Source organism: Ahaetulla prasina, chromosome 16, assembly GCF_028640845.1.
Source record: "Ahaetulla prasina isolate Xishuangbanna chromosome 16, ASM2864084v1, whole genome shotgun sequence".
NCBI classification, from domain to species: domain Eukaryota; kingdom Metazoa; phylum Chordata; class Lepidosauria; order Squamata; family Colubridae; genus Ahaetulla; species Ahaetulla prasina.
In genome coordinates this window covers 10,565,201-10,588,388 of record NC_080554.1, presented here as the reverse complement: position 1 = coordinate 10,588,388, position 23,188 = coordinate 10,565,201, and the positions used below count along the sequence as shown (strand labels likewise).

At 44.9% G+C, this 23,188-nt stretch overlaps 1 protein-coding gene across 3 annotated transcripts; it reads left to right on the top strand.

The window, feature by feature from the left end:
* Positions 1-99: 99 nt before the first annotated feature.
* Positions 100-21,251, top strand: URM1 (ubiquitin related modifier 1). 3 transcript variants are annotated; one of them, XM_058159632.1, is made up of 5 exons: positions 100-193; positions 4,798-4,868; positions 18,094-18,175; positions 19,687-19,735; positions 21,132-21,251. In XM_058159632.1, the coding sequence occupies exons 1-5, from the start codon at positions 159-161 to the stop codon at positions 21,216-21,218; spliced, it is 324 nt and encodes a 107-aa protein (XP_058015615.1). In that variant the 5' UTR covers positions 100-158; the 3' UTR covers positions 21,219-21,251. The 3 variants fall into 3 exon arrangements, with proteins under 3 accessions (XP_058015615.1, XP_058015614.1, XP_058015616.1); XM_058159631.1 differs by lacking the exon at positions 21,132-21,251 and adding an exon at positions 19,901-20,294; XM_058159633.1 differs by lacking the exon at positions 21,132-21,251 and adding an exon at positions 20,311-21,105 and having other exon boundaries at positions 106-193.
* Positions 21,252-23,188: the final 1,937 nt, after the last annotated feature.

Sequence of the window (23,188 nt, the reverse complement as noted above, 5' to 3'; positions counted from 1 at the left end):
TTGGCCTCTCTATGGTTTCTCTCTCTCTCTCTCTCTCTCTCTCTCTCTCTGTTTTCCACCCAACCACGCGTCCTCCCCGGCGTTGCCTGGCGACCGCGCGCCTAACCCGGAAGCGGAGGGACGCTTCCGGTGTGGGCAGCGTGGCTCCCTGAGACAAGATGGCGGCGCCCTTGTCTGTCCAGCTGGAGTTCGGGTGAGGGAAACCCACGACGGGGCTGAGGGGGTGGGGGAGAAAATAACTGGGGAGGGGGAATTTGGGGAGGGGGTCCCTTGTGGGATTGAGGGGGGGGCTTGGGCAGCGGGAGGTGGGCTTGGGGGCGAGGGAATGGGGCAGGGGGTGAGGTTGGGGGTAGCAGAACGCTTCTTGTTACCCAGGAAAGTTGGGGGGGGACCCCTGTAATAACATAACACCCCCTCCCTTTAATCCCTCCACCATGGGGGCTTCTTGAATGGCTTGGACTACAACTCCCATCCTCCCCAGCCAGGCCTTGGCAGGCTGGTCACCTGGCTGACGTTTTCATTGAGGGTGGACGGCCCCCCCCATGATAAAGTTATAACAATAACATTATTATTATTATTACTATTAATTATTATTACACAAAACGACAGTATACACAGCAAACGAGATTATTATTATTTACTTTATTCATTAAACATGGAACTCAGTCAACTGAACATTCAAAAATATATTATTATTATTATTATTATTATTATTATTATTATTATTATTATTATTATCTTTATTCATTAAACATGAAACTCAGTCAACTGAACATTCAAAAATGCATCACAAATACCATTGACTGGTGTTAATGGTTGATACGGGTTGCTGCCAGCATCCTAGCTATTAACCAAGTATCTTCTTAAAATATTATTATTATTATTATTATTATTATTATTATTATTATTATTATTATTATTATTATTATTATTATTATTTACTTTATTCATTAAACCTGAAAGTCAACTGAACATTCAAAAGTAAATTATTACTGTTTACTTTAATCATTAAACATGGAACTCAGTCAACTGAACATTCAAAAATAAATTATTATTATTTACTTTGTTCATTAAACCTGAAACTCAGTCAACTGAACATTCAAAAATGCATCACAAATATCATTGATGCTCATGGTTGATATGGGTTGCTGCCATCCTCTTAGATATCAACCTATTATTACTATTATTATTAGTAGTAGTAGTATTATGTAGGGCAGCGTAGAAATATAGTTAATAAAATAAAATAATATATTCCTGGGGGTTCCTACCCCACCCATATTTAAAGCATCTTTGGGGTTTTGGGGGTCTCCTTTCAAGCCCTGGAGAATATCAGAAAGGGGTCGTGTTTGTGGATGGGGGAGATGGTGAGTTGACTTCTTCTTCTGGTGCCTTTCAGCGGGGGTGGGGGAATAAGATGGGAGAACAGGTGGGGAGCTGTGATATGAAAGTTATTCTGCCTGGGTCCAAAAGAAGGCAAAAAACACAAGCAAACAAAAATAAAGCACCCACTGCCCTCCCATTTCAAGCCATTTTATAGTTTTCATCCTCAGGCCCGTTAAGAAACCAAGGAGGAGGGAGAGTGGGAAGTGATCCAGCTGTAAAACTTTAAAAGAAAGGAAACTTAAAAAAAAAAAACTTTAAAAGAGGGGGAAATGGACGCCCAATTAGAATGACTGAGAGAGGTTAATTTGCATTCAGATTTAAATTTGGGTCTAACAAAAGTCTGGAAAGAGGCCTTGTATAAAAATGCTGTATTTTTTTTTTTAAAGCAAGGGCAAGGTTAACAGATTCAAACTCCATGTATTTTCATGTCTTTGGGGTTGGAAATGTCAGGTTTTTTTCCTAAGGTCTTTATTGGAGAGTGTGATAAGGCAAGAGGTTTTGGCTACAGTGGAATGTCTTAGAGAATTTGGTAAACTGTTAAGAACCCTGGGGCCATCGTATGTATTTATTTATTTACTTTCTGTATTGAGAGTTAGTCCATGCCTCCAGAATTTAAGGTTCTTTAAATGAGTAGCAGGACGTTTAAAGTAGCCGTAAAGAATAAATATGAACGTGCAGAGAGTGATTTTTTTTCTCATTATTCTCTAAAATGGTTCCTTTATATATGGTTTAACATTTAAAAGTTTTCATATAATAATAGAAATCCCAGCACGTTATTACCATAATATGTAGTTGATCACACTGAAAGTTTCTTTCTCTGAGATATAGATATACTTTTTAAAAAAAAAACTAGACTTAAAAAATTGCTTCTAGTTATTTAGCAGTCTTTCCATTATGAAGAGGTGGGATAATTCCTTCATATTAAATAGAGAAAGATGTACTATGTTAAAATTCAAACATGCATTTTATGTCTTTGAAACATATATGTACAGCGATGAGAAGTATTATAGGCATTTAAAGAAGAGCGCACAATTTAAAAAATTTAGACCTTTATACCCTCTGTTGACTTTCACAGAATAGAGAACTATCTCTTACAAAACAGGCCGGTATATACAGTATCACGGGTAGCCCTTTGGTACTATTGCTCTTATTAATGCTCTTTCTAAATCACCCAGCTGGCCAGTACGGCTTCTATTGCTTCTACTATACAGGATTCATTAAACATATGGGGTGTGTGCGCATCTTAAACTATTACTGTATAAAGAGGCGTGGTTGGAATATATATATTACTTTTCACATTTATAAATGTGTAATGAATTTTTTAAAGCAAGTCTGGATTCAGAGTTTAACCTTCTCAGCGTTAATTTGATCTACTGTCATAAAATAAGGTTAATCAAATCCCCCCCCCCTTTGTAAAAGCAATCCACCGGGGACTGTGGAACTGCAGGTCCCATCCTCCCTGTCTATGGGGCAAGCTAAATCTGGTGTGAGTTGATATCCGACGTTTCATCTTATAGTAAGCCCAGGTTTATGCACACTAGATCAGTGCCTCCCCCCCACCCAACCTTTTGGGTACCAGGGCCTGTGGAGAAAGGTCTTCCCATGGACCGGAGGGGGTGAGGTTTTGCGTGCTGCCTGCATCCCACGGATGGGGCTTTGCTTGTTTTGAGAGGACCGGTTGCTGGCATCCCGCGGATCGGTGCCAGTCCACAGATCGGGGTTGGGGACCCCTGCTCTAGATGCCTCTTGGGTCATAAGTCTCGTAGGATGGTAGGGAAGACCGAGAAGAGGGGATCCTTTTGAGATAAGCCCACCTGCATCTTTCCCCCTATAGACACTGATACTTTTCTTACTCTCCAGAAAGGCATGAGTGTAGTCATTCTCGTCAGCTCCCTTCCTTTCCTGGAAAAGCCTAAATGGTCCCTCTATGTATAAGTGTCGCAGCTGAATTTCCCCCCCACTAGCATGTTACAGAAAGGACCTTATCTGCCACCTCACTGTCTATGGGAACGCACAAAGTGTGAGCTTGTTTTCACGGCAGGCAAGCAGAAAAGAGGCCCCTCTCCAGCCACTGCTCAAGCTGGCATTTGGCATGACTCCCTAGGTCTGTCCAACATTTAATAATTGCTATTTTCAGTTTTCAGATAACAATTTGGAGGAGGGAGAGAGGAAGGGAGAAAAATTGGACGAGACCAACGGCTTTCTTTTGAGGAGAGCAACTACCCAGAAATCATAGCCTTACAAAGGAAGCGCTGTCTTCCCAAAAAAAGTACAGCCAAAACTCTTTCACATCCCTGGATTTAAAGATACTGAGAATATTTTAAAGTTTTCATATTCCTTTGCTGGGTCTCTTGCAAACGTTGAAGCTGAAAAGGTGGGGTGTAAAGAATAACAGAGTTGGAAGGGACCTTGGAGGTCTTCTAGCCCAACCCCCATGAAAAAGAAACGACATCTTTGAAACTTATTCTCTAAGGGCGTTTTTGGTGATGCCTGCTTTCTGTTAATCTTGGCTAAATAGAATAGAATAGAATTTTATTGGCCAAGTGTGATTGGACACACAAGGAATTTGTCTTGGTGCATATGCTCTCAGTGTACATAAAAGAAAAGATACGTTCATCAAGGTACAATATTTACAACACAATTGATGGTCAATATATCAATATAAATCATAAGGATTGCCAGCAACAAGTTATAGTCATACAGTCATAAGTGGAAAGAAATTGGTGATGGGAACTATGAGACGATTAATAGTAGTGCAGATTCAGTAAATAGTTTGACAGTGTTGATGGAATTATTTGTTTAGCAGAGTGATGGCCTTCGGGACAAAACTGTTCTTGTGTCTAGTTGTTCTGGTGTGCAGTGCTCTATAGCGTCGTTTTGAGGGTAGGAGTTGAAACAGTTTATGTCCAGGATGCGAGGGGTCTGTAAATATTTTCACGGCCCTCTTCTTGATCCGTGCAGTATATAGGTCCTCCATGGAAGGCAGGTTGGTAGCAATTATTTTTTCTGCAGTTCTAATTATCCTGTATGTTTTAAGCAGGACTGACAATATCTTCAAACCTAGCCATGATCCTCGTCTATATTAAAGTGGGATATTTTTGACAGCTGAGCCCAAAATCCGAGGCTAAGCCAGGCTCAAGGCTTCCTGAGACTCCCCCTATTTAAACGCAGAATGGAGAAAATGGGATTTAAAACAAATACCTGCTCAGCTGTGGTTTTGAGTCTGGGTCAAGGAAAGGACCAAAGGATTCTGGGCCTTAGTGAATTCTCCTTCCGGGCTTTCCAGACTCTCTCTCTCTCTCTATCTGCAATTGCTTTTTTCTACTGTACTTTTTAGCTTTAAAACGTTAATGCTTCCCAAACCAGGCTTATACAATTATGTTTCTCTCCCCACTCCCTCCCTTTGGATTTCAGAGGTGGAGCCGAACTCCTGTTTGATGGGGTGAGAAAACATCAGGTGAATTTGCCCCAGCAGTCCGAACCTTGTGAGTATTGTCTGACTGATAACAAGTCCTTGCAGGTGCTAATTTACTGTACTTTTCAGAGTATAAGATGCACTCCCCCCCCCCCAAAAAAGGTGGAAATGTTGGTGCACCTTACACAACGAATACAGCCATTTGGGGCCTCCCAAAACTCTGCCCCGCGCATCCCATTTTCACCAAAAATAGGCCCGTTTTTCACAAAAATGGGGCACGCAGAGGGTTTGGGAGGCCTGAAGAGTGCTCCTGGGGGCTGGGGAGGGCAAAAATGCGATGTGTGATGGGTTTTGGAGGCCAAAAACGGGACACGCAGAAGGTTTGGGAGGCCTGCAGAGTGCTCCTGGCGGCTGGGGAGGGAAAAATTGCGACATGGGGGGTTTGGGAGGCCAAAAACAGGACACGCAGAGGGTTTGGGAGGCCTGCAGAGTGCTCCTGGGGGCCGGGGAGGGCAAAAACTTTTTTCCCCCTTGTTTTCTTCTTCAAAATCTTAGTGCGTCTTATACTCCGGTGTGTCTGATAGTCCGAAAAATACGGTATTCACATAACAACCTCTCTCAGCAGCCTTAACACATAAATGTATGTCAAACTCTTGGAAAAGCAGCACAATAGCCATCTTTAGAAACCGCACAGACATTTACATACAGGGTACCATCCTAGGAGGATGTTCGTAATGACAATCCCTCACAAAGTAAAATGATTTAAAATATATATATATATATACTACGATTCTAAGATGCCCAAAGGGTTCTTGAGACGCTGTAAAAACCTCTGATGCCCAAAGATTATTTTGAAGTTGCTGGGAGAATTTTTTCTTCTTCTTCACAGAGGAACCTTGAGGGATGAAGTAAAGCTAAACCTAAAAAAATTCAGGTTTATAGGGTACGCGGTGGTTCAGTGGCTAAGATGCTGAGCTTGTCGATCAGAAGGTTGGCAGTTCGGCGGTTTGAGTCCCTAGCGCTGCGTAACGGGGTGAGCTCCCGTGACTTGTCCCAGCTTCTGCCAACCTAGCAGTTCGAAAGCACATAAAAAAAAATGCAAGTAGAAAAATAGGGACCACCTTTGGTGGGAAGGAAACAGCGTTCCGTGCGCTTTTGGCATTGATTCATGCCGGCCACATGACCACGGAGACGTCTTCGGACAGCGCTGGCTCTTCGGCTTTGAAATGGAGATGAGCACCGCCCCCTAGAGTCGGGAACGATTAGCACAGATCTGCAAGGGGAACCTTTACCTTTACCTAAAAAGATTTTCTGGTTGTTTCTCATCGTGTTTAGACACTAGTTTTCCCTCTTTGCTGGCTTGAAAGGTGACCAAAACAAAACCAATTTTATTTCAGGCTGTTTTCTAGTCAAGAGCACTGGAGGAATTCAAAACCGTTCTCCCCTTTCCCAGGCTGAGAGAAACCTGGGCACTGATACTCCTTCCTCCTCCTCCTCCTTCCGTTAACATGCAAGGAGGATTTTCTGGCCCTTGAGTTGCAAACCGTGGTTTTCCAGCAGTAAAGCGTCATGCAAGCTGGTGGAGAAAGAGAGACCACGTGGCCCTTTGTGATCCTGATTTTTATCCAGGTTTTTTTTTCCCTTCTTTTTTTTAAAAATCCAGGCCTTTTCCTGCCAGGTTCTCCTGAGCTGGGCCTGCACAGAGTCGCCCAGCAGTGAGGCGTATCAAATCAAAGAGGCAGCTCAGGACCGGGTGTCCTGCATAGAGAGAGGAGCGGAGCCCAAGAAAAGTGAAGAGGGGGGCGGCGGGAGGGGGGCAGAGAGAGAAAAAAATCCCACAAACGAACTTGGGAAGTTCCTGTTAAGGATTCTAACTCTCCAAGAGAGGAAGTAGGGTTTAGAAAACAGAACTCCGCCGCCTGTGTTTAACTCATAGAATCATCTATTGCAATGTCCTTCCTGTCGAAGACTACTTCAGCTTCAATCACAACAATAGAAGAGCAAACAATAGATTTAAACTTAATATTAACCGCTTCAATCTTGATTGCAGAAAATATGACTTCAGTAACAGAGTTGTTAATGCTTGGAACACACTACCTGACTCTGTGGTCTCTTCCCAAAATCCCCAAAGCTTCAACCAAAAACTGTCTACTATTGACCTCACCCCACTCCTAAGAGGTCTGTAAGGGGCGTGCATAAGAGCACAAACGTGCCTACTGTTCCTGTCCTATTGTTTCCTTTCGTTATATCCAATTAATATAGTTATTATTTATTTTTATTTTATTTATTTTATTTTGTCACAACAATATATGTAGGTATCATACAAAAAGATTATATAGTAAATAAACACATATATGGGTAAATATAAGGAGGTATAAGCATATATATAGGAAGAAGAAAAGAAAAACAATAGGACAGGAACGGTAGGCACATTTGTGCACTTATGCACGCTCCTTATGGTCCTCTTAGGAATGGGGTGAGGTCAATAGTAGACAGTTTTTGGATAAAACTTTTAGGATTATGGGAAGAGACCACAGAGTCAGGTAAAGTATTCCAAGCACTGATGATTCTGTTACAGAAGTCATATTTTCTGCAATCTAGATTAAAGCGGTTGACATTAAGTTTAAATCTATTAGTTGCTCTAGTATTATTGCAATTGAAGCTGAAGTAGTCTTTAACAGGAAGGACATTACAATAGATGATTGTGTGAGTTAAGCTTAGGTCTTGTCGAAGGCGACGGAATTCCAAGTTTTCTAAGCCTAGGATTTCAAGTCTGGTGGGAATTTTTACATACTTATGCTCATATATATGCTTACATATTATATAGTTACTTTCATGCTTATGCTTATATATACTGTTGTGACAAAATAAAATAAATAAATAAACAGATTCACAGCCTGGAGAACGAACGCAAAGCAGAAAAGGGTGTACCCCATCCACCCACCCACCTGCCTCCAGTGTGGGGCGGGTGGGAGGTGGGTCCGCAGACCTTTAAACTGTGTGGGTCTTTGCTTTGCCCAGTTCACACTCCCAGCTGTTCCTTTCTCCTCCGCGGGCAGCCCTCCCTCCCTCGCTAGGGGCTGTGTTTGCAGAAGGGAGTTGTGGGGGGGGGGACGGTCTGTCCTGTGCAAAATTGCTTTTGAAAAGAGCTACTTTCTGCTTAATTAAACAATGGGCCGCCCCTGCCCCCGCACACATCTGTAAAGGCCCTGGCTCTTTATCCCTCCAACTTTATCCCACAAAGTGCTCCATTCTTGATTCCTTTTCATTTGTAAATCTCCCCCCCCTTTCCCTTCCCCCCCCCTTTCCTCTTTGCTTTTCTCTCCCCTTTCAGATGACTGCTGAGAAGCTGGGTGACATTGTCTCGATTTAAAAAAATAAAATAAAAAAAAATTGGGGGTGGGGGGTAAATAGTTTGAGAATGGAGCTGTTTGCCTTAAAGGCCTTCTGTTTGTCTTTTCTTGAAGATCGGGGCAGAGGGGAGGGGTGAGAGAGAGAGAGGGGGGGGGTAGAAACTTTTGGGATGGTCAGAGTTGAAAATTTGACCACTTTGCAAAGCTGGGATGAGATGGAATTGTGTGTGTGTGTTTTTTTTTGGAAGGGCTTCCCCTGAATAGCAAAAAATCCTTTTCTTTTTCTCCCCCCCCCCTTCCCTGCTCCACTCGATAAAAATCAAGAGAGACTTTAATCTTGGGCTACATTGGGTTTGGAAATGACCTGCTGCTCACTTAGATTCATCATCCTAAATCTTATTTGAAGGCGCTCATCGCTGCTAGATCCCTGAAGGAAGGGAGACGTTTCTACATTAATGCCTCTTTAGGGAGAAGGACTCTCTTTAAAGACAAGGCCAAAAGGGATATAGAATAGAATAGAATAGAATAGAATAGAATAGAATAGAATAGAATAGAATAGAATAGAATAGAATAGAATAACAGAGTCAGAAGGGACCTTGGAGGTCTTCTAGTCCAACCCCCTGCTTAGGCAGGAAACCCTACACCACTTCAGACAAATGGTTACCCAACATCTTCTTTAAAAAGTCCAGTGTTGGAGCACTTATAACTTCTGGAGGCAAGTTGTTCCACTGATTAATTGTTCTAACTGTCAGGAAATTTCTCCTTTGTTCTAAGTTGCATCTCTCCTTGATTAGTTTCCACCCGTTGCTTCTTGTCCTGCCTTCAGGTGCTTTGGAGCAGGGATCACCAACCTTTGGGACCTCAGGGACTACTAAATTCATAATTTTAAATCCCACAGACCAATCATATGATTTTTTTGAAAAAAAGATAAATAGTATTTAGTGCAATATAAAAAATGCAAATAATTTTTCTGTGGACCACCCAAATTTTCTCACGGACCACTGGTTGGTGGCCACTGCTTTGGAGAATAGCTTGACTGCTTCTTCTTTGGGGCAACCCCTGAGATATTGGAAGACTGCTCTCATGTCTCCCCTAGTCCTTCTTTTCATCAAACTAGACCTACCCAGTTCCTGCAACCGTTCTTCATATGTTTTACCCTCCAGTTCCCTAATCCTCTTTTTTGCTCTTCTCTGCACTCTTTCTAGAGTCTCCACATCTTTTTTACATCGTGGCGACCAAAACGGGATGCAGGATTCCAAAGGTGGTCTTACCAAGACCTTATAAAGTGGTATTAACACTTCATGCAGTGGTGGGATTCAGCCAGTTTGCACCACTTCGGGAGAACCGGTTGTTAACTTTCTGAGCAGTTTGGCAAACTGGTTGTTGGAAGAAATCATTAGGGCAGAGAACCGGTTGTTAAATTACTTGAATCCCACCACTGACTTCATGTGATCTTGATTCTATCCCTCTGTTTATGCAACCTAGAATTGTGTTGGCTTATATATAAGCCAACATAAAAGCCTTTGATTCATGTATGCAAATGCTTCAAAGTTGTTGTTTTTTTAACTCGCTGAACCCGCTAAGATTTCTTGAATGAAATGACTCAAAAAAAGTTTTATCATCCTCGATTAAATTAGCTTGATTGTAGACTTTTCTTTCTCCAGCCAAAGCATTCGTGACCCAACTAGGGAACATCATGAGTGCTAGGAGGGAGTGGGGGGGGGTGAGGAGGAGGAGGAGGAGGAAGAAGAAGAAGCAGCAAAGAGAAGAAGGAAGGAGGAGGAGGAGGACTGTGGGATCCTTGGTGTTCTCTCAGCCTGATGGGTTTTTTTTTTTGCGGACATTTCATGACCCAACTAGGGAACACTATCAGTGCTAGAAGGGAGTGGGGTTTGTGGGGAGGAGGAAGGAGAAGAAGAAAAGAGAAGAAGGGAGGAGGAGGAGGACTGTGTGGTCCTTGGTGCTCTGAATTTGGGGGTTTTGCAAACATTTCATTACCCAACTAGAGAACCCAACTAGAGAGCATCAAGGGCCCCACAGTCACTGTTCTCCTCCTCCCGCCCTCTCCCCTCTAGCGCTGATGACGTTACTTAGTTGGGTCACGAAACACCTGCAAGAAAACCACCAAGCTCAGAGAGCACCAAGGACCCTACAGACTTCCTCTCTTTCTCCTTCCTTCTTTCTTCCTCCTTCATTCTACTCAAGCACCAAGGACCCTACAGTCTTCTTCTCTTTCTCCTCCTCCTTTCTACTGGTAGCACTGATGATGTTCCCTAGATGGGTCATGAAACGCCTGCAAGAAAACCACCAAGCTCAGAGAGCACCAAGGACCCCACAGTCCTCCTCCTCCCACCTTTCTCTTTCCTCCTTCATCTCTCCTCCTCCTCCTCCTCCCTTCTAGCACTGATGACGTTACTTAGTTGGGTCATGAAACGCCTGCAAGAAAACCACCAAGCTCAGAGAGCACCAAAGAGCCCCACACTCCTGGTTCTTTCGCACGGATGTCGCTCAAGCTTGTTGGATTTTTCTTTTTTTAATGGTTGAAAGGTGGGAAGGGGTGGGGGTGGTTGGCTAAAGTATTCCAGGGTGTCTTCTCTATCCCTAGAAAAATCCTAGATTCATGATCCCCCATTTTCCGCTATGGGGAATAGAAGTTGACCAGCCTACCAAGTTCACAGGGTCGACCTTGGTTCCCAGAGCTCCGTGGAGGCAAAGCAGTTTCCCTGAGTTGAATTTGGCTGAGCTGCCACGTTTCGCTGCCGTGGCTGAGGCTCTGGAGACCCCTCTCCCCCCCCCCACCCGAGACTTCCAATGTGGGGAGAGTGAGCGCAGGAGGGGAAGGAGAGACGGATACGAAAGAACTCCTGTCTCCAAGGGCTGCATCTCATTACCATGGCTTGTATATCTTGACAAACGTAACAGATGCCCAGCTTGGCTGGCTGGCTGGCTGGCTGGCTTGCCGAGGGAGCGAAATTTCAACTTTACTCCCTGGGGAGAATTTGAATCCAGACCAGGCTGCAGCTGAGGCTGGCTGGCTGGCTGGACGGCTCTCTTGCTCTCCTTCGTCCCTTTTGCTGCATACTCGGGGAAGGTGACCTCTTGAGGTGAAACACCACCCTGGACTCTCCTGCTTTTCTCCCCCTTTCTCCTTCTTCTCCTCTTCTTCCTCCTCCTCCTCTTTCTCCTTTCTCCTTCTCTTTCTTCTTCTTTCTCCTTCCTCCTCCTCTTCTCCTTCTTTCTTCCTCCTCTTCCTCCTTCCTCTTTCTTCTCCTTTCTTCCTCCTCTTTCTCCTTCCTCCTCCTCCTCCTTCTTCTTTCTGCTTCCTCCTCCTCTTCTCCTTCTTTCTTCCTCCTCTTCCTCCTTCCTCTTTCTTCTCCTTTCTTCCTCCTCTTTCTCCTTCCTCCTCCTCCTTCTCTTTCTCCCTCTTTCTCTTTCTTCTCCCTCCTTCTCTTTCTTCTCCTTCTTTCTTTCTGCTCCTCTTTCTCCTTCCTCCTCCTCTTCTTCTTTCTTCTACCTCTTTCTCCTCCTTCTCTTTCTTCCTCTTCCTCCTCATCTTTCTCTTTCCTTCTCTTCTCCTTCTTCTTCTTCCTACTCCTCCTTTTCTCCTTCCTCCTCCTCCTCCTTTCTCCCTCCTTCTCTTTCTTCTTTCTCCTTCCTCCTCCTTTCTACTTCTTTCTTCCTCCTCCCTCTCCTCTTTCTCTTTCCTTCTCTTCTCTTTCTTCCTTCCTTCTCCTCCTCTTTCTCCTTCCTCCTCCTTTTCTCCTTCTTTCTTCTTCCTCCTACTTCCTCCTCCTCTTTCTCTTTCCTTCTCTTCTCCTTCTTTCTTCCTTCTCCTTTTTCTCCTTTCTCCTTCTCCTTCTTTCCTCCTCCTCCTCCTCCCATGGATGTTGTTTTATTTAAGCAGAGAGATCTGGTAGCCCTGATGCAGAGTTGAAACAAATCTGATTTTTTTTAAAAAAAAAAAAGTTTTGTTCATTCAATTTAATACGCCAACTAACTCCCTATCAAGCCACACTTCGGGCTGGTTCTTCCCATTGCCTATGGGGCCTCACCCCAGCCCTGCACGATTATATTTAAGGTTTTTGGGGGGATGTCAGGGGGAGATACAAATGAGAAACGCCATCCCAAGGCTACCTCATTTCAGCTTATGACCTTTGCTGAGTCCGTCCTTCTGGCCCCCCCACCCCCTCTTCATTCAGCCATGCCACATTTGGCTTCCCCCAGACCGAGTGGGTCCCACCTCCTCCTCCTCCTCCTCCCCCCCTCATTATTATTTTTTAAACGTGAAGAATAAGTCATCTATCAATCCACAGAGGTGCTACAGCGTTCAGGGAGGAGGAGGAGAAGGAGGGAGGGGAGGGGAGGGGGTTGCTTTGTCATGGCGACGGGATGACAATTGGTCGGAGGTAGTGACCTCAGCAAATTGAAGCTTGGGCTGTGGTCACTTGTGATAAATGATCCCCTTCCCCTGGGGACCGGGGTGAAAGGCTTAGGGGAGGGCTCCAGGTCCCCTACCCCACCCCCAGCAAAGCGTCTGAGTAACCCATTCAAAGACTTGATGGAAGCATTGACGCCCTAATGCCTGGTTGACTAGCTTGGCCGTACATCTCTCCTTCTCCTCCTCCTCCTTCCTCCTCCTCCTCCTCCTCCTCCTCCTCTTCTTCTTCCTCCTCCTCCTCCCACCTCCTCCTTTCTTCTGCCATTCTTCCATCTTTTTATTATTTATTTATTTATTTATTTATTATATTTGTATACCGCCCTTCTCCCGAAGGACTCAGGGCGGTTCACAGACAAAAAACAACAGAAAACATATAATAGATTAAAAACAGCTAAAGAATAGATAGTTGAATTCAATTGATTTTTCCTTCTCCTGCTCCTTCTTTTCCTCCTCCTCCATCTCCTCCTCCTCTTCTTCTTCCTTCTTTCTTCTTCCTTCTCCTCCTCCTCCTCCTCCCACCTCCTCCTTTCTTCTGCCATTCTTCCATCTTTTTCCTTCTCCTGCTCCTTCTTTTCCTCCTCCTCCTCCTCCATCTCCTCCTCCTCCTCTTCTTCTTCCTTCTTTCTTCTTCCTTCTCCTTCTCCTCCTCCTCCTCCTCTCACCTCCTCCTTTCTTCTGCCATTCTTCCATCTTTTTCCTTCTCCTGCTCCTTCTTTTCTTCTTCCTCCTCCATCTCCTCCTCCTCCTCCTCCTCTTCTTCTTCCTTCTTCTTCTTCCTTCCTCCTCCTCCCACCTACTCCTTTCTTCTGGCATTCTTCCATCTTTTTCCTTCTCCTGCTCCTCCTCCTCCTCCTCTTCTTCTCCTCCTCCTCCTCCTTCTCCTTCTTCTCCCCCACCCGCAATACGGTGGCCTGGGTGCCTCAGCCTTCCGCCGGGGCCTTGCAGACAAGGTGAGATGCAGGTCGTCCTCAACCTGCGACCGTGATGGATTCTCCGCCATTTCCGTTGTTCCGTTCAAAGAGCTTTGCTCCATTTTACGAACTTTTCTGTGCCGCCGGTTTTTGAAGTGAACTGCCAGACTCGATCAGCGAGCAACTTGGTCATTAAGTGAATCTGGCTTCCCCCGTTGACTTTGCTCGTCAGAAGATCGCAAAAAGGGGATCTTGCACACACACACACACACACCCTCCCTGGGACACTGCCGCCGTCATAAATATGAGCCAGTTGCTAAGTGTCTGAATTTTGATCATGGGGAGGCCGCGAAGGTCATAACTGTGGAAAACCGGTCGTAAGTTCCTTTGCTCAGTGCCGTTGTAAGTTTGAATGGTCACTAAATGAACTGTTGTAAGGCGAGGACTACCTCTATGGGGTGTGACCCAGGATGGTCCCGTTCCTGGGATACCAGGCACGGAACCTGGGGTGGCCCTGTGTTATTTCGTCTGGCCGGTGAGATCTTGTTAAATGCCCCAATCAGGGGACCTCATTGTCCTACTGAAGAGCTTGTTTTGGAACAGGATGATAGCAATGGCACTTAGACTTATATACCGCTTCAGAGAGCTTCACAGCCCTCTCTAAGCGGTTTACAGAGTCAGCCTCTTGCCCCCACAACAATCTGGGTCCTCATTTTACCAACCTCGGAAGGACGGAAGGCTGAGTCAACCTTGAGCCGGTCAGGATCGAACTCCTGGCAGTGGGCAGAGTTAGCCTGCAGTACTGCATTCTAACCACTATACCACCTCAGATAAATATAGAGGTAGATAGATAGATAGAAGATAGATGGATGGATGGATGGATAGATAGTTAGAAGGTAGAAGGTAGAAGATAGATAGATATGATGGATGGATAGAGAGAAAGAGAGAGAGAGGGATGATGGATGGATGGATGGATGGATGGATGGATAGAGCAGATAGATAGATAGATAGATAGATAGATAGATAGATAGATAGGGGATGATAGATATGGATGATGGATGGATAGATAGATAGATAGATATGATGGATGGATAGAGAGAGAGAGAGATGGATGATTGATGGATGGGTAGATAGATAGATAGATAGATAGATAGATAGATAGATAGATAGATAGATAGATAGATAGATAGATATGATGTATAGAGATAGAAAGATATGAAGGATGGATGGATGGATAGATATGGATGATGGATAGGTAGGTAGGTAGATAGACAGACAGACAGACAGATAGATAGATAGATAGATAGCTAAAGTAGGTAAGGGGGCACGCAGGCAGACATAGATAGCACTAGCACTTAGACTTATATACCGCTTCAGAGAGCTTCACAGCTCTCTCTAAGCGGTTTACAGAGTCAGCCTCTTGCCCCCATAACAATCTGGGTCCTCATTTTACCAACCTCGGAAGGACGGAAGGCTGAGTCAACCTTGAGCCGGTCAGGATTGAACTCCTGGCAGTGGGCAGAGTTAGCCTGCAATCTTGCATTCTAACCACTATACCACCTCAGCTCTTAGAATCAGATAAATATAGAGGTAGATAGATAGATAGATAGATAGATAGATAGATAGATAGATAGATAGATAGATAGATAGATAGAAGATGGATGGATGGATGGATGGATAGATAGATAGATAGATAGATAGATAGATAGATAGATAGATAGATAGATAGATAGATAGATGAGATAGATAGATACCGTGTTTTCCCGAAAATAAGATCCTGTCATATTTTTTGAACCCTGAAATAAGCATTTGGCCTTATTGCCATGAGCTCAAAAGCCCAACTGGGCTTATTATCAGGGGATGTCTTATTTTGGGGAAAACAGGGCAGATAGATAGATAGATAGATAGATAGATAGATAGATAGATAGATAGATAGATAGATAGATAGATAGATAGAACAGACAGAGATAGAGATAGATACATAGATAACTATAGTGCTTAGACTTGTATACCCTTTCAGAGTGCTTCACAACCAGCTCTAAGCTGTGTACAGAGTCAGCATATTGCCCCCCACTATCTGGGTCCTCATTCTACCTACCTCGGAAGGACGGAATGCTGAGTCAACCTTGAGCCGGTCAGGATCGAACTCCTGACAGTGGACAGAGTTAGCCTGCAATCCTGCATTCTAACCACTGTGCCATCACAATCTCTTAGATAAATAGGTAGGTATAGGTAGGTAGTAGGTAGGTAGATAGACAGACAGACAGAGACATAATAGACAGACAGACATAGAGAGAAATAGCAGTAGCTCTTAGATTTATATACCGCTTCGCAGTGCTTCACAGCCCTCTCTTAAGCATTTTACAGAGTCAGCCGCCCCCCAACAATCTGGATCCCCAGTGATGGTCCCGAGCAAAGCCTTGATCCTTCCACAGCTTCCTTTCCGCTCAGCCAAGTGTTCTAGGTTTGACTTCTCAATTGCTTTAATGACCTCTGCATGAGGGGAGGGGGGCAGGTGGGGGACGCCCCTTATCTCCCAATCCTTCCACTCAACCCTGTAAAGACAGGACCCTCGTACTAAGGGAGGCCCTTAAGTTTCCTTCAAAAGGCGATCACAGTTTTAGAAATTGAATCCTGTGTGTGGAAGTTGAGGCAAGCGATTACATTTTACTCTGCAGGCGGAGTGGGGGTGGGGGAGGAAGAATGGAATGGAATAGAATAGAATAGAATAGAATAGAATAGAATAGAATAGAATAGAATAGAATAGAATTCTGTATTGGCCAAGTGTGATTGGACACACAAGGAATTTGTCTTGGTGCATACGCTCTCAGTGTACATAAAAGAAAAGATCATCAAGAATTCTAAGGTACAACAGTTAATGATAGTCATAGGGTACAAATTTAACACTTAATGATACAACACTTAATGGTGGTCATAGGCTACAAATAAGCAATCAGAATAGAATAGAATAGAATTTTGTATTGGCCAAGTGTGATTGGACACACAAGGAATTTGTCTTGGTGCATATGCTCTCAGTGTACATAAAAGAAAAGATACCTTCATTAAGGTACAACATTTACAACACAAATGATGGTCAATATATCAATATAAATCATAAGGATTACCAGCAACAAAGTTACAGTCATACAGTCATAAATGGAAAGAGATTGGTGATGGGAACAATGAGAAGATTAATAGTAGTGCAGATTTAGTAAATAGTTTGTTGAGGGAATTATTTGTTTAGCAGAGTGATGGCCTTCGGGAAAAAACTGTTCTTGTGTCTAGTTGTTCTGGTGTGCAGTGCTCTATAGCGTCGTTTTGAGGGTAGGAGTTGAAACAGTTTATGTCCAGGATGTGATGGATCTGTAAATATTTTCACGGCCCTCTTCTTGATTCGTGCAGTATACAGGTCCTCAATGGAAGGCATTGGATAAGGCAATGAAGGCAATGGATAAGCAATCAGGAAACAATATCAATATAAATCGTAAGAATACAAGCAACAGAGTTACAGTCATGTTGTCATAAGTGGAAGGAGATGGGTGATGGGAACGATGAGAAGATTAACAGTAGTGCAGATTTAGTAAATAGTTTGACAGTGTGGAGAGAATTATTTGTTTAGCAGAGTGATGGCATTTCGGGAAAAAAACGGTTCTTGTGTCTAGTTGTTCTGGTGTGCAATTCTCTATAGTGTCGTTTTGAGGGTAGGAGTTATAAAAAAAAGTATTTATTTACAAAATGAAAAAAAACTGCCTCGGTCTCTTCTAAAAACCACGTTCCACGAAGGAGCACCTTTGTGGATGGTTGGGGTGGGGCGGGGTGGGGAAGAAACCCCAAAGTGAATAAAATCAAGGAGATCCTTGTTGATGGACACTGACCTGAATAACTGTCCTTATATCTATCCCGTCCTGCGGTAAGAGGTATTATATTACAGCTCTGTCTTGACCAAGGATTGGCGGTAGGATTTCAAGATAATTTGAAGATGGAGTGGGCTGAAATTATATGAGCCCTGGGGGCAAGGGCGGGGAGGTCTTTGTTATTTTAACCGAGCATTAGTATTAAAAGCGTTAGTATTAACACCTACTTTACGCAGAGGGCTGATGCAGTGTCCTTAAGAGACACTCGGAGTAGTCCAGCTGAGTGACTTTTTAAGAACCAACCCCTGCGGAAAGACAAAACAAGCATAAATACTGGGGGGGGGGAGAGGAAACCCCCCCCTACCCACATGAAGTATAAGCCAGCCAGCCTTCTTTTTAAAAAGACCCTTTTAACCAATTAATTTCCTCCCCGCCTCCCACCCAGCCCTCTTCTCATCTCCCCAGGACAAAATGAGCTGATGTTATCGTTCCCCCCTCAACGAAAATTGTTTTCGGGCCTTTTGTCGGTTCAATTGATACTAAAACAAGAAAGGGGGGAAAGGGAGGGTGGGACCTCCCTGCAGGGAGGGGGAAGTGGGGGGGGGCTTTTCCTAAATGGAGAAAGGAAAGATTTTGCTGAATTAAGGAAACAGGGGAGACAAGCCAACCTCGGGGCTTGCCATAGGCTTCCCAGCCTCTCTCTCTTTTTTTTAATTGTGTGTTGTGGTTGTTTTTTAAGGGAACCTCCGACATTTGCTGACGTGGATCAAAGGGAACCTGCTGAAGGAGAGGCCTGAATTATTTGTGCAAGGAGACTCTGTGTGAGTACACAAACACACACACATACAGACACTCGCAGCTTTTATCATTTGCAAACTGGCAGCCGAGAGGGAAATCGCCTTCTAGGAAATTTCTCTTGCAAGGAAGCCCAGCTACGAGCCGTTTACTTCCCCCCACCCCACCCCGCAGCCAACTAAACCTAGCCAGTGCCTGTTGTAGGATGGGGGGAGGGCTGCATCGATCCTGTGTCTGCTTGACTGTATGTTCTTTTTTTTTTTTGTTAAGCACCCTCCGATTGTAGAGGCTTTAACGTTCAGCCCTAAGCAGAGAAGGGAAACAATTATCGCTCCCTGAGCTGGGCCTGTCTTCCTAATCCTCCACGCCACGCTGCCCCTGTCCGTGGGAGAGCGTTGCTGTCCCGTAGCTGACGTCTTCGGTGGTGTCTTCATGCAGAGGCTGCTGCCATTAGCATCCTGGAAGAAACTTGAGGGGTCGCTTCACGCATTTCCATTTTGTGGAAATCCTCCTCCCTTTTCAAATCCTTCCCCCCATCCCTTCCTAAATTTCCTCTCTGCAGTGAGACCAGGACGGGCCTGGTTAGCGTACATCCCAGTTCCCCCACCTCACAATTCGGTGTGGGAAGGGCAGTGTGGGGCGCCAGTTCTTCCCCTCCCCTCCAAACCCTTGGGGGGGGGGGAAACGATCCCTAGGAAGCCGAAGATAGATGGGGGATTCCTGTCCATCCGCAGGCTTTCTGTGGGATCTCAGCTGCTACTTAGCTTTCCCCCCCCCATTGCATCGGTTTCCGCCGTGCTCAGTCCGCAGGGCAGATTTAAATTAACAGGCATGAACAGGATTGTACCAAGCCGCTGATGACGTGCTGCCTCGGAGCGTTTTAAGGAAGGGTATCTCTCTATCAGTCACAGCCTAGACTGATGCTAACCAGGGTTGCTCGGCCTCAAGGCCGTCTGCCACTCAAGTTTTCGGGCACTAGCCTCCAAGGACCTTCAAAAAAACGAGACCACCCCAAAAACTTCTGTAAGGCGGGCGAATCCGAAAAACCCGCAAGGAAAGGAAAGAAAAAAATGCTTTGGTCCTTAACGGATGTGAACTTCAGCTGTTGCAAACCGATTTGCAAGCGGCCTGCACAGCCCGTAAAGAAGCTAAGTAGGCTGGACTAGATTTGCAGCTCACCGTGCTGACGGTCCTCCTTGATGGATGTCGCTAGTTAGAGAGGGCAGAGTAAATGCCTAGCAAGGAAAGCCGTGAAAATTGTAGGGATTGTCCTCCTTCGAAGACGATTAAAAGCAGGAAGGGTCAGAGTTCCGGCATACGGCAACATTTCCAAGGCCCGGCAGAACAACAAACGTTCTAAAACCCGAATTCAATTTATGTCTGGGGAATAGATCTTGGCTGAACCTCGGGAGAATTTTTTTTTTTTTGTGAGCGGAAATAGACGGTTTGAACGTGCGCCCAACAAACCCTTCCACTGCGGTACATGTTTCTAGACCCAAAACCTGTTCTCTTAACAGCTTCTCTGTTTTACCTGTAGGCGCCCAGGAATCCTGGTGCTTATTAATGATGCAGATTGGGAGCTGATGGTATGTCTCATTTTGGTTATGCCGAGGGGGGTCTATTTTCTGCGGCGGCCAGAAGGGGAGGACAAAAGAGGTTGTGTCAGGTTTTGGGGGTGCCCCTTCCCCTTTCCTTTCTGGGTGCTGAAATGAACCATCCCTGTCTTATTGGATGCCCACTGGGGTGTCCAGTTCCTCCTTTACCAGTTTGGGGCATTTCTCCTGGATGGTGGAGGAACAACATGGACTTCAGCACCTTCCAAACCATCCCTTGACTGTTAGGCGCAAAGGATCGGGACCCCAGGTCAAGAGGTAGTTCAGCAAGATTGATTGTTTTAAACCGATATACAAAAACCCGGTTAACTTATCGGTCAGCACTAGATAAAGGTCAACAGAAAGAGTTACCCTGGGTAAAATGGGCAGCCAATAATTTTTGCAAATAAATAAATAAATAAGCAGAGTTCCATGGCGGCTGGACGTGGATCTCTTGTGGCAGCGCAAGGATGCTAAACTTATGACATATTTCACTCTGCCTTCCAGCTCAGTCTGCTCGTCTCCTTCACTGACTCTCCTTTGCTTTCTTCCTTCCTTCCTTCCTTCAGGGCAACCTGGACTATCAACTGCAAGACCAAGATCACGTGGTTTTTATCTCCACCTTACACGGGGGTTAGGCCCCACCCCGCCGGGGGGGTGGGGGGAAATCCCAAAACAGCAAGAACAAAACCAAACAGCCTTTCGGCTAAGCCGACTTCGTAAGAAAGCCCCCAAAAATTTTTTTGGGGGGAGAGTCTGGACCCTGCAGGGTTGAATCCCAGCTTTGGATGGGAAGAACGTAACCCTGGACCGTTTTCTCTTGGGCTGTGGGTCGGGCGAGCCCCCACCTCCCGAGCCATTGTTGACTCTTGAGAAATGAGGGAAACCAGAGGTCTGCAGCTGAGCCCCGTCGTTATTTGCAGTGCCTGTTTGCTTTCAAGTGAACAAGACGCCGCCATGTTCTTTCTCTCTAGCAGCCAGGAGAGACAATCCCAGGGCTGGGATGAGATAAAGGCAGGGAGGGACCTTCTCCGCCTCTGATCCAGCCTTCCAGGCCTTAGGACCACAGCACCCCTTGGCTTACCCCTCCGTTTGATCCGCAGGCCTCCCAACCGGCATTTCGGTAGCCGAACTGAAAGATTACCTGTGCCAGCCCACCTAAAAAATGCTTGCTTTGAATTTAGGGTGGTGCGTTATGCGTGTGCCAAGGTTGTGCAAAAATCTGGACTAGTCTAGTGTCTCCTGCTTGTGCAGGGGGTTGGACTCTGGTTATTCTTATTCTGATTCCCCCACTTGCCTTTCTTGTACCTATATTTTAAATAAATATTGTGCAGAGCTTTCTTTGCTAATATTTCACCTACGAACCACGGTTTGTGTGTCTTTTCATCAGGGACGCCAGAGGCCCGCTCTGTTGCCAGCGTCTGTAGCAACGAATAAAATGGCTAGCCCCCCCTGCTCCTGTGTTATCAGCGGATAAATCTTTTTTTTTTCTGAAATTTTTTTATTAAACACATACTAAAATAAACAATAAGGATCATATACACCTTGCTAATAGGGACGCGGTGGCTCAGCGGCTAAGATGCTGAGGTTGTCGATCGAAAGTTCGGCGGTTCGAATCCCTAGCGCCACGGAACGGGGTGAGCTCCTGTGACTTGTCCCAGCTTCTGCCAACCTAGCAGTCGGAAAGCAGGTAAAAAATGCAAGTAGAAAAATAGGGATCACCTTTAGCGGGAAGGGAACAGCATTCCATGCGCCTTTGGCGTTGAGTCATGCCGGTCACATGACCACGGAGACATCTTCGGACAGCGATGGCTCTTTGGCTTTGAAACGGAGATGAGCACTGCCCCCTAGAGTCAGGAACGACTAGCACATATGTGCAAGTGGAACCTTTACCTTTACCTTATAACTTGCTACTTATATACATTTGGTCTATTCAGTATTTACATATATAAAGACATCATTTTTCTGTCTCTATTATTTATACATTTGTCTTATCCTCTTCCATTCTGTTGCAATTACATACATACCCTTAGTTCTCTCTTCTATAAATTCTAGTCAGTTCACATTTTTCATCTGTCCTTTCCATTCCAATCATTGATAAAATTCGTTCCATATCTTTGTAATAACTCTGACTCGCCTTGATTTTTCAATTCCAATGTTAATTCGCCCATTTCATCTGCGGATAATTCTTGTTTTTAACGGTTTCCGCAAGTGAAGTTGGGCCACTGGTCTGCCTAGAATGCAAAATGGCGGACGTGTGTGGCATATACATTTGCAGAAGAACCCAGTGATAAAATCCTCCTAATTTCCCAAACGATATTCTAGAAACTGGAGATCTGGTACATCTGGAGGGCACCTGGTTGGAGAAAGGCAATCTTAACGTTCAGGACATTCGTTTTTATGACTGAAAACTTCGGTTCCGTCCAGCCTAGGACTGAATAGTCTTGCACAAGGTAACTGTTTCATGGGGGCAAGGGACTTAATTTTTACCAATTGTTGACTTTTTCTGGATCACTTGCTGGTAGATCTCCTACTGCACCCTATTTCCCCGCAGCGAGGGCAGAAAGGTAATTTTAATAAACTCCCAACGACACAGCCAACGAGAGACGTCAAACCTCTTGTCACCTGTGCAAACCGAAAAGCTGAGCGCGTTTGCAAAGGCAGAATTGTAATTTCTCTCTCTGCGTGCATAGTTAAGTTCTGGTTATTTCAATTTTTGTAAAAAAAAATCAGATACACCCACCGCAGAGGCAGAGCCAGGCGATCGACTGACCGAAGAGGAGAAAAGAGAAATAAACACAAATATCTCAAGAGACCACAAGCTTATTTTCTGCAAAGCAATCTTTCTCGAAACGGCAAACGACATTCCGAAGAGACGATGGTGCAGATCGTGAAGTTTTGCTCTTGCTTTTCCATTCAAGATTTATTTTTTTTTGTTTACATTTATATCCCGCCCTTCTCCGAAGACTCAGGGCGGCTTACAGTGTATAAGGCAATAGTCTCATTCTATTTGTATATTTTTTACAAAGTCAACTTATTGCCCCCAACAATCTGGGTCCTCATTTTACCTACCTTATAAAGGATGGAAGGCTGAGTCAACCTTGGGCCGTGCTTGAACCTGCAGTAATTGCAGGCTGCTGTGTTCTAATAACAGGCTTCTTAACAGCCTGAGCTATTAAGGTTGAGCAAGAAATTCAAACTTTCCCCCCAAAATTGCTGCAGGTTTCCTGTCAGCTGGCCAACCTGAAGAATCTGTTGCTTAAAGGGAGATGCAGAGAGATTTGAACCCAAGCCTTCAGAAGTTCGCTATTAATTGGTGGTTTTTGTACGTGCTCAGAAAGGGCCTTTTTGTGGGGCAGAATCCAAACGTCAAGCAGAGGTGGGATTCAAATGATTTTAACAGCTGGTTCTCTGCCCTCAAGGCTTCTTCCAACAACTAGTTCACCA